Consider the following 16119-nt stretch of genomic DNA (forward strand, 5'->3'; position numbering starts at 1 on the left):
CCAATAATCTGTTCCTTTCAGATCATATGACTCTGACATATCAACTTGCCTATCATGTGAATTACTATCAAAATGTGAGCAGGATTACTATGAAACTGTGTGGTATCAAAAAACAAAAACAGGACACAAAAAAAAAAAAACCTCTGCACTTGCCAATAAGCAAGGAGATTTTACCATGGAACCTATATATAATGCAGTATATGAACAACAATATGAAGAGACCAACAGAAAATACCTGCTTGTTGAAGTCAGTATAACCAGTGATAGATACATTACTTGTCACCCACACAATCACTTTAAATTTTAATAAAATCACATTAAATTTCGTTAACTCAAGATTGGATTAGGAATATCAGGCGTATCACACCATCTTACCTGCAGTCCATCTTGGTACTGAACAGCAGCCTGCATAGCTTCAGCAAGCTTGTCCACTCTCTCTTTCCATGTTTTGTTTAAGGCATCCCAGGCAGAGTTCAGCTGCAAATAAGTACGATTTGTATCAACAGACAGAAACAATTTTTCCACCATGTAACTTACATTTACTAAACAGTTATTGCTCAGTAGCACCAATCAAACAAAGATTAGTATATCATATTCACTCCATATTAAAACTCTTGTTCTCTCTACCATTGCATAGTTTCCTTCAGAATGCATTAGAGGTTCTGTAATGCAAAAGTTGTGTAATTTAACACTGACTATATGTTTACCAATATAGGGATTATAGTCAGTATGGGAAATGTCAAGTCATTTGTAAATTAATCATTATAATAAAAGTAGCATAAAAGAAAATCACATTACCAAACATGAGAGAAATTAAAAGTCTTTTGTAGTCACGTGAACATGATTGTTCTCAATTACTTAACATAAAGCAGATATGCAGCATGTTCACAAGAAATAGCCATCTATTGTATTAATCAGTAATTTTTTAAGTGTCTTCTACAAAAAAACTAATCCATAGAGCAATATAATTAATTTTTCTGTACATTCAAATCTGAGTCAGTGTTTATTTACCCAAAAGGACAACCTTATTTTAACACAGAAGTTTCAGGGAAATCTTACTTTTGGTCCCCAAATTTTATTTTCAGAATTTCCTGGATGGCAAGGAACGCTACTATCAGCTGAAAAACAACTTACAAAGACTACTGTCAGCGTAATGATTCCCACCTTTTTACATTGGCTTACAATGTCAAAAGTGGATACTCACGGTGTAGCAGAATGGGTTGAACCCTCCCTCCAATATTCCAAGAAATATTGTTGCCATGAGACAGATGGCAGCAAAGAGGCAGTCTGACAAAATGGCATCTCACATGGAAATGCACATGAAGAAAAAGCATGGAACTGAATTCCTCTGTGAGTAAAAAATGGCATCCATTGACATTTATTGATGCTTTATGGAAATGGAATGTTTATGGAAACCAAGGAGAATGGAATGTTTATGGAAACCATGGAGGCAGTGAATGTCGTGTTTCAGCAGTAGCAATGGTTAAGTGAAAAACAAGCCATGATCCAGACAGCCATGCACAGCAGTCACAACATGAAATGAAGAGTGTCTCAATCAGCTCATCCAAGCAAATGGATGGATTACAACTCGGGAATTGTATGTGGAGCTGACTGTCAGCTTCAGTGCATTAGAAATGACAGTGGCAATCACGCCAGTTTGAAGATGGAGCACACTGCCAGTCTTGGATGGACTCTCCTGCCACAGCCACCCTACAGTCTGTATTTTGTGCCCTCTGATTTCCAACTGTTTGGGTTGATGATAGACTGCAGGGCAATATTTTCTTAGCAATGTCACCACTGCAGCTGTGAAACAGTGGGTTACACCTCTATTGGTACAGATTTCTACAACCATGGCATGGAGGCTCCTTCTCATCACTGGCAAAAACGCACAGCTAGTGATGGTGACTGTGTTGAAAAACGGTGTTTTGTAGTTGAAAATTCACTCTATCAAAATACAGTGCTGCTGTGCTCTTTGTATCTGTTGTAATTTCCAAGGGAATAAATAGCAGGCATTACATTCTGAGCTACCTACATAACAATAAATTTTGAGCATCTGCATTTCCCATACCTCATCTATACTCTTGTTGACAATAGGTTTGTCAGGTTCTCCACAAGCAGCTCTAAGTTCAGAGCCTAGGCTTACAACTGTTTCTAGTTCTTCTTGCAGTCCATCAATTTCTTCTTTAGCAGCCTACAAGGAAAAAAAAATCCAACACTGGTAGGTAATACTACATTCAGTAATTTATGTATGGCTTGCTTTTAATATAGAACACATCCATGTTTGACTTCTGCTCTCTTGAAAGTCACCTGGACGTAGAACTAGATGTTTAAAATATGAGCATCATTTTGCAGTGTCAGGGTAAAGCAAATGACATCAGTCTAAATTACAAACAGATAATGATGTCATTTTGTACAAGATGGAAAAAACAAGCAGGATGTTTTAAATTAGATTTCTTTAATCAAAACATTTTCTATTTCAGAGGTTATCATTCACTTTCAAATTTGTAACTATCAGCATAAATAATTACAGACTTGGAGCATAATACACACATCCGTATGCCTTTCATTTAGATGTTGTATATTACCCAGAATCTAAAGTATGTGTAACTTTTACAGGTCTCAGTGACATACATATTATATGCATGCTTACAAACGGATACGTACGTGTAATGACAGGCATAAGTTACATGCTCATTGCAATTAAGCACTGATATGTATCATTTGCTATAGACTCTTGAGATATCATTATAGTAAATTTCTGTATAATTATGCCTCTTCATCTCTAAAAAAAATAATCTCCTGTGTTATTTCCTAATAATTCTGTCTATTCCCTGCATACTGTAAATAACATACTTTAAATCAACAACTGACCTCAGCAGCTTCTTGCTGTTGCTTGACTACAGATGGGTCAACTCCAGGTCCTTCCAGTTCCCGAATGAAGTCCTGAGTATCTTTAATAGTAGCTACAAGAGCCATATGATCACACCAAAACTTTTCAGCTAGTTCCATAACATCCAACAATTTGGCCTCCCTTTCCTCAGTCAAGGTCTGGATGTCTTGCCAAATAAGCACCATTTGGTCTAGTTTATCTTGCACAGCTAAACAACAAAAGAAGAAGATTACTACCTTGGCAAACAATTCTTGGCCATAAATATCTCTACAGCTCTACAACGAAAACATATGTGTATATTTTAAAATTTAGACTTTAAAATTGTTTCTTTACAAGACTTTTTTTGATGTTAAGTGGAAACAATAAACAAGACATTTAAAAATAAAACAAAGGTCAGATCCACGATGAATTATTAAATGAATGCCTTGTTTTTTCTTCAGAACTTCTCCAGGAGAATACAATCCCCAGATTAGTAGCCATCGAAAATCAAGACTTTTATTTGATGAAGCTTGCTGCATTTCCACTACACGAGTCTTTCTTCAGTGTACTACCTTTAGCAGATACATCCTTATCTGCTCCTTCTGAGCGAGCAATCATTTCCTCCCCTCGCTGCTTAAGCGTCTCATAGACTGGCTGAAGTTTTTCCAGATCCATTGACACATTCTTATTTTCACTAATTTGCTCTTTAATCTTCTCCACCTCTGCTGAGATTGAAGGTGGCTGCCTCAGACGTTCAACTATGCGTTTCAGACTCTCCAGGGTTGGATCTATCTTGTCATGAAACTGAGAGGGTGGAAAAGGACAGAAAGAAAGGGCAGAGAAATTAGAAGACAAATGTTTGAAAAAAGTTCTTTTGGAACAGGGTACTTTAAAATTTACATAATTTACATGTCTAGTTATATGTGCAACTTGCAATGCTCCCAGGTGGTTCTCACCCTCTTTTAAGATCTAAAAGAAACACATGCCCCTGCAAAATGGTGGTATTTCTCAGATTTAAGAGAGACAGAATTTTAGTATGAAGTCGAGGTTTAATTCTGAAACAATCCATCTGAAAATACTACATAGGGCAGCACCTATCTTCACACAGTCAGTCCTGCATAATTAATACATTACTTTGTATCCTATTTTGGAAAAGAAAGCTGTGGCTTTCTGATTGCATCATTTCAGAAAGATACTTATCTTAATATTAATTACATGTATTTTCATATCAAGACCACCATACTGCATATAAACTCTGATTAGGATTTGATATTTAAGGTCACTCAATAAGACATTTGCCTGGTGCCCAAGTGGTGCTCATTAGTGCAGTAAATGGGCACTACTTCCTGCAATTAAAAGCTCCAACAGTATGTATTACATTCATCCACATTTGACTCAGAGCCCATGAGCCCAGAAATTCTGTTACATCTACATTAATTAGCATGGTTTATCCTTTGGTACAAACCTAAAGTTAAGAACTAATATAAGCTGTTGGATCCATACAGACTACTAAAAGCATCTCACAACCATGCCCCTTCCAAGTTACAGAAATTACTAGATTGTGGGTATAGAACCAGCAGCATCTACAAAGAGCACTCTTGGCTATACTTGGGAAGGCTGCTAGAAGAAGCACAGCAAAACAAGCTTACCCAACATGAACAAATATCTATACCCTTAGTATTCAAAGCAATACATGCAAAAGAAATGCAATTGCTTTTTACCACTACACAGTGCAAATATTATACAAGCTAGGAAAACGCAATATATAAACAACCTCCCTACATTCTAGACTTCTGAAAAACTGATTAAGGGAACAAAAACATACAGAAGTGATAAAAACTGAAATAAATTTGGCAATATTCAAATCTAATTTTAGGACACATATCCTGCATTTTTAAATTCTCAGTCCATTCAGTTGGCCTCATTTTACTCTGACTTCAACGACTGAGACAAAGTGATTTAGAACTTAAAAAGGAGGAAAGGCAAGTTATAATAATCCCTCTTTCTGGCTCCATAGGTCACATACTGCCTTTGATACAAAATGTAATTTAACATAATTTGAAACCTGAAGAGTTAAATAATTATTCTTCCTGGACTGTCTAGACAAACACTGACATATCCACCATACTACAGAGTCTGAATATATATTTACATATATTAATAAAAGAAGAGTTCGTATAAAATTACATTCTGGAAGTTAGAATGTTTGGCTTCCTCATCTGCATATACATTTATGTAGATTAAATACTTTAAGGTTCATTTATAAGTAATTAAGTATTTTTCTCAACATCTGATTATCTTCTAGCTGTTGCCAAAGAATGCATTTTTCTTCTTGCTTTCTGATCTTAGCCTTCTGTACTTAAGCACGTCTTGTTAACGTCCACCACGTACAAAGCAAAGGCTCGAACACTAAAGCACCTTGATTTTCAAACATGCAGCATATATGCTATAGAAGTAATATGGAATCTAAATAAACATGCATCTTTCAGAGTTGTGAAAGAAGAGGCTATTTAGAATGACTGAAAATATCATCTAATAGTGGCTACAACCAGGTCAGAAACAGAATGACATCTGATATCACTTTTTTTCCTTAGAATCTTAAATTCTGTCAGTAACATCAAGGAATACAATGTTAAGTACCATGACTTAAGAAGATAATTATTTAGAATGCAGAATTGATGAGAACCTTAAGGTCTTTTTCTTGATTTAGTGTTTTAGACCTCACAACAAATATAGCACTTTATTTCCAGCCAAGAGACAAAAAAGGGAGTTTACCATAAAAACACTGCTATAGGACACAAAACTTTTAATCAGGTTTCTGTGTGGGTTCATGCACACAGTTACTGAGGACTTTTTCTGAATTTGGTGTTACACAAAAGGAATTCATTTTGGATTTAATGACAAATTAATTCAGTATTTTCAAGGTATCTTGAAAGTATTTCAAGGTATTTCCTAGGATATGATACCTATCAATACTCCATCAAGGTTCATTCCATGGAGTAATAAACCTAAGATACACAGCTTTTGTGGACTTGATCTGAATTTTATGCTTATGATAATATTTTGTGAAGTCTAATTTGCTTACAATTCTTTTATGTGAAAAAGTTCAAGCACAGATAACATTAAGTTCCTGTGGGTCTATAAAGAAGGCCAAATGCTACGCATGGTTAAGTACCCTCTAGTTCCAGTCTATTAAAGAACCCACTAAAGTTGCCAAGTTCTAGATATGATGATATGTAAAGCTGAGACATTCAGATCAAGCACAACATCAGCTAGTAACGAACCAGTAAGAGAAAACTGAATAAGCTGAAAATCTGACGTTGTTAGATCAAATATTCCTTTCCTGACATTCTAAAATTGAGAAGCAATGATATTTTTCAACTGCAGCAGAGTAATTAAAAATTGTAACTCCTCATGGAAATCAATGCCATGAGAAGCAGCATGAACATTCACACACTGTGCAGTTGAACAATCCACATAAAACAGCAGTTTAGTCTTGAGATATATAGATATATATAAAATGTCTGCGTATCTTTCCATTCAAATGAATCAAATCATACTTAAAACGATACCTGGGTACACTGAGAAATGGCTTCATCCAGTGCCAGTGCTCTCTTTTTGACATCTTCCTTAATTTTGCTGTAAAGGGCGTCAGCTGCCACATATTTCTCTTGGATAGAGAAACTTTCTCCTGGGCTCAGCTCCAGCAACTGAGGCCCAGTTTTATTCATCTTATCTATATGAGGCTTGTGTTCAGCAATCAGCTCACGCAGTTGCTATAACAAATGAAAAAACTTATCAGTTTCTTATGCTTAGACCACCACATTACAGTTGTCCACACTTCAAACACATCCAGCTGGCAAGTAATTCCAAACAAATACCTGTCATCCTAATGTAAGGCACAAATAATATTAAATAAAGTTAATGACTGCTCTGCCAGTGATGGTTCCCTTTCCAAAAGTAAGAGCTATCCAGCCAGGAAACATCGCAATTAAAGATACATTGGAAAGGGCCATGAAATACTCCTTCAAGGCATATCATTACATGTGGAATGCATGGTGCCAACTATGCAGATGATGTTGGCAACAGACACTCCCCATCATTTTTAGGACCTGTAATGACAGAAATAGTAACTATATTCCAAATATCTGCATAATACCACAACTTATATACATTTTCATGCTGATATCTGCCACAAAGGCTTCCACTGAAGAACATCACAGAACAAGGTATTGAAGCTGCAGTAATATTAATGCAAGTTACCCTTGATTTAGAACAGGAAACTAGAACAAAGAGAAGGTAAAAAACAGTGAAAAGGACAGAGGGCAATGAAGATGCATGGGTGTTTTCTTGTGTAACAAGAAATAAATATACAGACTAGATTTTATCTCAGCCATCTACTCCCTCTCAACACCCACCCCCAAAACCACAGAAAACTGCAAAAGGCCAAAAAGTAATGGGATTCCGTCTTCCAATTCACCTAAGTATTTTGTTTTTGTTTACTTGCACCCATAGGTCTGACAAAAGGAGGAGATTTTTTTTGGGGGGGAGGGGGGGGAACCTAATCATTCCCTGAAGTTTCATTTATTGTCTCTGCTCTTCCCTTCCTTTTCAGAAAAATCCCACTGTCTAGTGAGACACTGTCCCTCTTGGTGCTGTGAGCTCCATGCATTTCTAGCCTATAGTCACTGTGCAGGAATGACAGGCTAGAGCAAGCACATGCTCTGTTCCTCCTTGTTCAGGGATTGTTTAAACAAATGAAGACACAGAAAAGGGTTTATATCAGCCTCAGTGTAAATAAATCCTCTTCAACTGAGGTCCTTCCCTTAAAAAGAAATCCTGACACTGGCTTGCTTACGTGCTCCTTCCCAGAAGAGAAGGGGTTGACCATGATTATCCACTGTTCCTTAATGAAGAAACAGCGAGGAAAATTAAAAAGCAACAACAACAAAAAAGCAATGACTAGCTACCTATTGAGAATGTAATTCTACTTGTATAACTTTCATCAATAAAAAAATACTGATTAGCACAGAAGAGGAAAAAGTTAAACTAAGAGTAGCTTGAAAGTATTTAGAAAATCATTTCATGTATTTTATTTTTTTCTACAAATAGATAACTTGACACAATGGGAAAGAGTACGCACACATTGGTATAAACTTTATCATGCCGGTACTCCAACTCTGCCAAAAGCTGAATTCAAAGTAAATTAACTGCATGTTAATATAAACATAAGTGAATATATAAGAAATATAAGGGAATACAGAAAGCTTTATTCATACTCAACTCCTTTCTCCTTTTTATAACAGAAGCACAAATGATCTGGTCTTTGCCATGACTGGGTAAACAATTCCAGTAAATCAGTATTCCAGATCAGATTACGTGTTAAAATTGCCAGACATTAATTTTCTACTTAAACAAATCTCAGCTAATGGCATAGCCCAGGGAAAATGCAAAAATACAAGTTCAGATGAAGGGCCTTTCAAGCAAGCAGAATGATTAAAGTAGATGGGGAAACAAACCTGTAAGTAAAGCAAGCATGATTTGGTTCAGGGTGACTAATCAAGATAGTTTGTAAAGCTCATGTGATATACTTAAGTCTTAATCGAGCATGTTTGCTCTTTATGGACATAGTAGGAAGACAAATGAATGAACCCAGTGTTTACCAGTGTTATCAAGTGGCACATCTTCTCACAGTAAACAGGATTTTGAAGCCAGGATTCATCCTATTAACATGACTCACTTAACTGAGGCAACTGAAACTAAAAAACCTAACTACTTTGTGCTCAGTAGGAAGAGCCAGGTGTCTCCAGTAGCAATATGGGCTCTGCATGTGCTAAAACCCACATGTTTTAAAATCTGATTCCATGTAAAACTAGTTGCCATCTTTGAAGCATAATAATTTTTGTCCCAATTCATTCTTCTACCACATGGAGGCCAGCCTATAGTAAAGTTCCCTCTCTGTTTTGTGTTGTTATGGGAAACAATTATTTATTTTTATTATTACATAACAAATATATTTTATAAGAGAAACGGTCAAGGGATTGGCTGAAATCAAACCACAGAATTCTTGGATCCTGAATTGTCAGTCTTCATGGTTTAGCAAAGTTTAGTTCCTGGTTCAACAAAGTTTAGCTGATGTCAACAAAATGTCAACAAAACAAACACATTTTTTTCATACACATAATGTTAATGCACATGCATATTAATACACATTGCATACGTAGACCACATTTCAGTTTCTGCATGCTGACAGCAGGTACTCTTGCTCTTTCTGCTGTCTCATATTACTCTTTCTTGGTTCTTACTCTAGAATCCAATCTCTGTTCTTTCTATTTATGGACTTGGTTTGTTCTAATACTGTCATATTTATGTGTACTTTTAAATGCACTTCTAAGCTACTAATTTCTTATGTACGTTATCTGTCACTTAATGGCAATTCTTTCCCCTTTAGCCCTCTTTTACACTTATACAGTGCTTGCTGCTTTCCCCAGATAATCTTCTATGCATGCAGTCTGGAAAACAGTAGAGGCATGACTTCAAATATATTTTCTGTTATTATTTCAAATAACCTTTTTCTACAGAAGTCTAACTGAGTAATAAGCATTCAGTGGAGTACTTCACAGTTCCAAGCACAATACCAGTTAGCTTTTGACACTTTGTTGGTTTTATTGTTTTTTTTTTGTTTTTTTTTTTAAACAGCAAAATTCTTACCCGATGCTCTTCTTGCTGCTGCTTTAAAGTTTCATACTCAAGGGCCGGTGCAGGAAGCTGAGAGATGATCATTTCTGTTTCAGTTAACCATGGCCAAAGCTCTTCATAAGTCTCCCAGAACTGGTTAACTAGGGACTGAGCCCGTTCCAGCTGCAGGTTTCTCTCTGAGTTCATTTGACAGACTGTATCATATTTCTGTAACAGGCTTTTCAGTTTTTTCTGTAAAATAATGTTAACAAAAAATAGCAATGTATGTCTTTTCACATATTTGTTGTCCTAATCCCTAAACAGTCTTTGCTAATTAATAGCACCAAACCACAGAGAACCAAATCTTAGTTTTGATAGTAGATCTATAGTACCAGAGTATTTAAAGAGGAAAGAATGAATGCTGTGGGAGATCTGAATTTGGCAGGGCACATTCAAAGTAATTAAAACACAAACGTTTGGATGTTGTGTTGAGGGATGTGGTTTAGTGGGAGCTATTGGTGATAGGTGAACGGTTGGACTGGATGATCTTTTAGGTCTTTTCCAACCTTGGTGATTCTGTGATTCTATGATTCCAACATTTTCTTCCTAGGACTTTCATTTAAGCTGTAAATGATTGTTCTGCCTATCTCAGCCCCACTTTTTTTACTGAGGCCCTCATCTTCAGCAACACTTGGCAGAAGCTAAGTTTTTCAAAGAGTTTCTAAATCAAAGCATCATGAACAGTGAACAATTTTTTTTTTTATAAATCTGCCAAAGAATAGGGTATATGCTTCTAGATAACAAACTTTCTACAGAAAGCATGTAATGCTATTTTTCATGTTAGCAAATATTAAGTAATGAGGACATGTTACCATTAATAATATGATAGAACTTAAAGGTTTAAGCATCACCCCTCTACCCTGTTTGGGCATATGACAATAGAAGAAGTATCAATTGACTATATAATTTTTCTGTGGAAGACTGTCCATCTTGTCATTTTTATGAAATAATGCACGCAACAATGCACAAAAATGCTAGCCTTACAAAAACTAAACATATAAATAAGGCATTGAATGTGGAGTACAAAATCTTTTCTGTCAGAACAAGGTATTGTTTCATTTGTTATGGCCTGCATGTGAATTAAGCACAGGGATGCTATCCAAAGGACAAAACATAGCCTAACATACAGATACACTGTATTTCTTACTAAAATATATATCTAATAGAGGATCATCTACAATTGCTCTCCCTTTAGGCCATATTTTAATAGACTGAACAAAATTCACTTAAGAGCAAATGACATTTATTCAGAGATTCTGCCACAGAGTACAATTAGGGAATTACTGTTGATCACTGGAAGGACCAAAATCACAGACCACATCCGTACCTTAGTAAAAAAAAAAAGTCCTTTCTAAAATGCCAGTAGGAAAGATCTCTCTTGTATACATATATATACAAACACACATATGTATGTTTATTACCTCAGCCCTCAACCTCAGGCTGTGTGTGTGCGCATAAACAAATGCATAAGAATGCCTTCCATGGGCTGTGTTAGTCAACAGGATGGAACATTCCTGGCAAACAATTACCCCACTGAAATTGGCATAAATGAAGATAAAGACATACACTGAGGTGCCAGCAACTGAATGAGGCACAAAAATACACACACCCAGCCAGAGCTTCACAGACCCTGGAGAACAGAGGAAGATAAACAGCATCACCCCAAATGACTAGTACCTATTCACTCAACCATTTCACTGGCTAAAATACTATTTACCACAGAAGATGACAAATAAGGCTCCAAATTAGTATCAGATAATGAAGTACACAGTGCTTTGTCTTTGAACATCCCGAAGCATTTCTTCTCTAGTATTATAAACTTCAGACTAAAAGTGGCTGTAATTAATGCTTCTTCATTAATGTTTTTAAGCATACACCATAAAAATCGTCCCACAATCTATGGTCTCCCTATCCAGCACTGCAGCTGCAAATTTATGGAAATTTACCTTTATGGTCTGCTTCTCTTCTTCAGTGCACGTGTTCATAATCTTATCCCCAGACTTAACAAGTTCATCTATAGCATCTTTGTGCCTCATAATCTCCATGGTAAAAGCCTTGAAACACAGTAAGAGCTGGTCAGCAACATAAAATAAAGTACACGGAGCAAAAACTATTCTTGAAGTGCATTATGATGGACTGAAAATTAAATCACGCTAGTACATTTTCTAGATGGAGAGCGTGCTGGCCAATAATTAACATGACAGTTGGAGATGCATTTCTTTTACCTTTTGAACTTGCAGCTGAGCTGTGGTCTGGTCTTTCTCAAGCCTAATACCACCGAGAGACATCAGCTTCTTTTCTGTTTCTGCAATCCAGGCGAGTTCAGCATCAGCTGCTTGATCAAACTAAATGAGGGAGACATGAGTAAGTTCAATGATTCTATAGACATGAAGTTAGAATGACTTCACAAATTTTACAGAAGATAAAAAGCACACTTCTATATTAATAGAAAAATAGTGGTTCCCTTTCTATATGAGGCTTTTATATAAATGAAACACAAAGCCCCAGATGGCTCTGAGGAATTGGAATAAAATCAGCTTAATTCATAAACATAACAAAGCAACAGAAGTATATTTTTCCAAAGCAGACATAATTAAAAGTGTTACCATTTCAGAATTTTAATTAGAAGGTTTATTTTCATTTTACTCAACTTCCACATGCCTTTTCCACCTCCAAATTTATTATTACTGCTACTGTTGGAATTATCCTAAGAAATAGCTGTCTGATGCTATCTTTTTCATCTTAAAAGACGCTTTGATATTAAATGATAAAGGTGAAGCAATTACAATACAAGTAAGTCAGTGGGAAGAAAACAAAAAAACCCCCACTAAATTCAGAGAAGATAGGACTTAATTTAAAACCAAATACTCTGAGGTGTCTGGGCAGCCAGTCCTTTCAGTAAAAGAGTAACTTCTAACTACTGTTAGTTGACATTCAGTGCTTCAAAAATTATCTTAAAGCACTAAGGTAATTAGAGTATTTTGAGGGTCTCTTACTAACTTGTAAAAACAAGAGATCCTGCAAAGAATCACCTGGGGATCCAATTCTGCTGAAAAGTATATTTTTAGATAATACATCATTTTTTATCTCTTCTGCTCAAGTTTCCAAACATGCACCTTAGCGCATCCATTTTGTAATACTGAGCTTAAGCCATAGTGAAATAATTTGCAGTACTATCAGATCCACAAAGCACTAGCCATTGAAACAACTATTTTTTTCTAAAGGTTTGATCCTCCCTGCAATTACTCAAACATTAATATGGCTCTGAAGGTCTATCAGCACATTTTAGGTCAGAACCTGTTACTTCTGTTGTTGACTACCACACTTCCTTCAAAAGTTTTTCTGACCACACTCGTCCTTCTTCTCTTTTAAATCTGATGGCCAGTGTACTTGTGGCTGTAGAACTATGACAGTGTTGCTCCTGGAACTTAGCTGAAGTTTGCTTTGGCAACTAAAACACTCTTGTCCTAGTGGTTAATTATGAGTCTCACAAAAAAAAAAAAAGCAAGTGTTTCTGCAATTTCATTCTTCATGAGTCAATCTTTTTAAGCCTTATTCATTTGTTACATGAAAGACAGCTGAAATACTCTTTTTCACCATGTCATTTTTCATATAAAGTAGAAGAAAGTATGATGTGCCCTAAATAGTGTAACTTCCTAAAGGTAAGGTATGTTCTGAAACCATCAGTACTCTAAACATTAGCACGTAGAGAATGTGCCAATGGTATACAGATCCCAGTGTAGTGTGTGTATATAAATATATATATATATGCACACACACACTATATATATATATATATATATATATATAGTGTATAAAGCCCATCTAATCATGACCCAAGTAAAGGAAATGAACACGATGTCAAATGTGTCAAGGGTACAACCACTGTGTGATTTCCTGATACCAAATGTCCATGGGTATGTCACTAATACTGAGCAAACATTTAGTGGAAGTAATAAAATCAAGGCATGGCACTGAAAATGTCTAGGTTCCACAGTGCTGAGCAAGTCTGGCACTCTAAGCCTCATTTTACTAAGGATGTAGGATTTGTAATTTATGACATGCACATATAACATCGTGGAACATGAAGTAGAAATCACCCTCTGCAACCAAAATTCAAAGATTTTTTTCTTCAATAGTGCATAGCAGAATTATTTTTCACCCCTGAACATCTCTCGAGTCACTATAAAAAAATAATAATCTGTCTTATTCCTACCTGGTTTAATCAACCACAGTTCATTGTGGTACTTCTTCTAACCAAGAAGGACTGACTTGTGAATATGATGACAATGTGATTTTCCCTGTGAATGCTTTATGAAGCACCCTGTGACTGCTTTGGAGCAAAGAACAAGGAAGGCAACTACAGAGTATGACCTTCTCTTTCTGTATAGTGCTTTTTTGCAGTAGGGGAAGATACCGAGACCAATACCTTCAGAACCAATAAATGAGAACGCATGCAGTAGAATCTCTCATATGTTTCTATCCATTTGGGAGCATTCACATTACATTAAGCTCATTAACAGGATGAAACTACATACTCAACAATTCCTATAGCTTAATGCATTTGTCACCTCGGTCCAGTAACGTTTATCATAAAAATCATGCTACTTCCACTGAACTCTCACATTCTTGGTGGCTTTGTCCTCCAACCAAAACTTTTTAATAGAACAGTCACTTGAACAAGTTTCTACAGGGTAAGCTTACAAAGCATTAACTTCTCCAAAAATATTTTTTCATTATGCACAGTCAATCTTTGAGCTGAATGGAAAGGAGCTTATCCTTACACTGGAAGCATTTTAAGCCCCTTAATCATGGGATATAGTGTATAGGAGTATACAGTGGTGGGCTCAAGTGACAGTTAGGGGTATTCAGGATTAGAGTGCAGTATGTCCTTTCAAGGTTAGGCAGTGAAGCTGCACCTCAGGATCCTTCAGGCCTGGACTTGAATGTGCTGAACTGGTGTTAGGTGATGAAACGTAATTCATAAACTTGAAAGAGAGCAAACTCTCATCTGTTTCATAGAATCTATTAGAATTCTATAAATCTAAGTCTACAAATATGTTAAGTAACACCGGTACCAGCACTGACCACTGAAGAATGCCACACATCACCGGTTTCCACTTGGACACTGAGCCACTGACCACAACTCTCGGACTGTGACAACCATTCAGTTCTTTATCCAGCGAGTTGTCTGTCCATCAAATCCTCTTTTTGTCCAATTTGGTGAGCAGGCCATCCAGGACAGTGGCAAACACTTTGTACAAGTCCAGGTGGATGACGCCAGTTGCTCTTCCTTTATCCACTGACACTGTAACTCCATCATAAAAGGCCACCAAGCTCATCAAGCATGACTCGCTCTTGGTGAAGCCACGCTGGTTACCACTAATCACCTCATCTTTATTTTACTCATGCCCTAGAAGGGTCTTCAGGAGGATCTGCTCCATGATCATGCTAGACACAGAGGTGAGTCTGACTGGCCTGTAGTTCCCTGAAACTTTTTTTTTCCACATCTTAAAAATAGGGATTATGTTTTCCCTTTTCCAATCAGTGGGAGCTTCACCAAACTGACATGGTCTTTCAAATATGATAGACAGAGGCTTGGCAACCTCATCTGCCAGTTCCCTCAGAACCCGTGGATGTATCTCATCAGGTCCCATGGATTTATGCACCTACAGGTTCTTTAGAAGTTCTTGAACCTGATTTTCACTTACAGCCAGCAGATTTCCTTCTCCAAATTCTTACCTCTGCTTGGGCAGTATGGCTAGAGCACTTACTGGTAAAGACTGAGGCAAAGAATTCATTGAGCATCTCAGTTTTTTTCTGTATCCCACGTGACCAGGACTTCAGTTTCCTTCTGGAGAGAGGCCACATATTCCCTGGCCTTTCTTCTATCACTGATATACCTCCAAAATCTCTTCCTGTTCCCTTTTACGACCCTGGCTAGATTTAATTCTGTCTAGGTTTTACACTTCCTAACATGATCCCTAGCTGCTCAGACAACTTCTCTGAAGTCCTCCCAGGCAACCAGTTCTTGCTTACATTCCCTATAGACTTACTTCTTACACTTAAATTAAGTCCAGGAGCTCCTTGCTGATCCACAGAGGCCTCCTGACATTCTTGCTTGCTTTCCTTTTTTCCTCTTATCACTAATAAAAATATCACCCTTTGTTGCTGAGGATTTGTTTTAAGGAGACACAATAATACTCATAGCAAACCCCTTAAAAAGTTAAACATTAAGTTATTTTTAACCTCACTAATAAGGAGAGCTGAGTCACCCTTCCAGCTGGCTTCCAACTTTGAAATCATCACATACACTTTCTCCTTGTCCCATTATAACTATTTACGGGAACTACTGGCAGAAAGAAAAACCTCTACTAATATTTTTATGCCTGAACTGTAGGCAGACACTGGAAGATTGTGTCTCCATGATGCTTTTACAAAAGTGGAGCTTAACATGGGATCATTTCGTAACAAAGTTGGAGTGTCAGTTTTCAAAGTGTACCCATATACAT

The 16119-nt window shown here is 36.7% G+C and overlaps 1 protein-coding gene across 10 annotated transcripts in view; it reads right to left on the minus strand.

Annotated features, from left to right (window-relative positions):
* Positions 1–16119, minus strand: part of DST (dystonin) — a 295256-nt gene that overhangs the window by 45550 nt on the left and 233587 nt on the right. For all 10 annotated transcript variants that reach the window (XM_065730839.1, XM_065730844.1, XM_065730843.1 and 7 more), the window contains 8 exons: positions 11833–11952; positions 11554–11661; positions 9581–9799; positions 6442–6645; positions 3442–3673; positions 2872–3098; positions 2069–2191; positions 376–477 (listed from right to left, as the gene is read on the minus strand). In XM_065730839.1, the coding sequence (XP_065586911.1) occupies positions 376–477; positions 2069–2191; positions 2872–3098; positions 3442–3673; positions 6442–6645; positions 9581–9799; positions 11554–11661; positions 11833–11952 (1335 nt within the window). The remainder of the gene's footprint in view (positions 1–375; positions 478–2068; positions 2192–2871; positions 3099–3441; positions 3674–6441; positions 6646–9580; positions 9800–11553; positions 11662–11832; positions 11953–16119) is intronic.

Source organism: Cyrtonyx montezumae, unplaced genomic scaffold (genome assembly GCF_038088225.1).
Source record: "Cyrtonyx montezumae isolate F1298 unplaced genomic scaffold, pur_monq_1.0 scaffold_13, whole genome shotgun sequence".
NCBI lineage: Eukaryota > Metazoa > Chordata > Aves > Galliformes > Odontophoridae > Cyrtonyx > Cyrtonyx montezumae.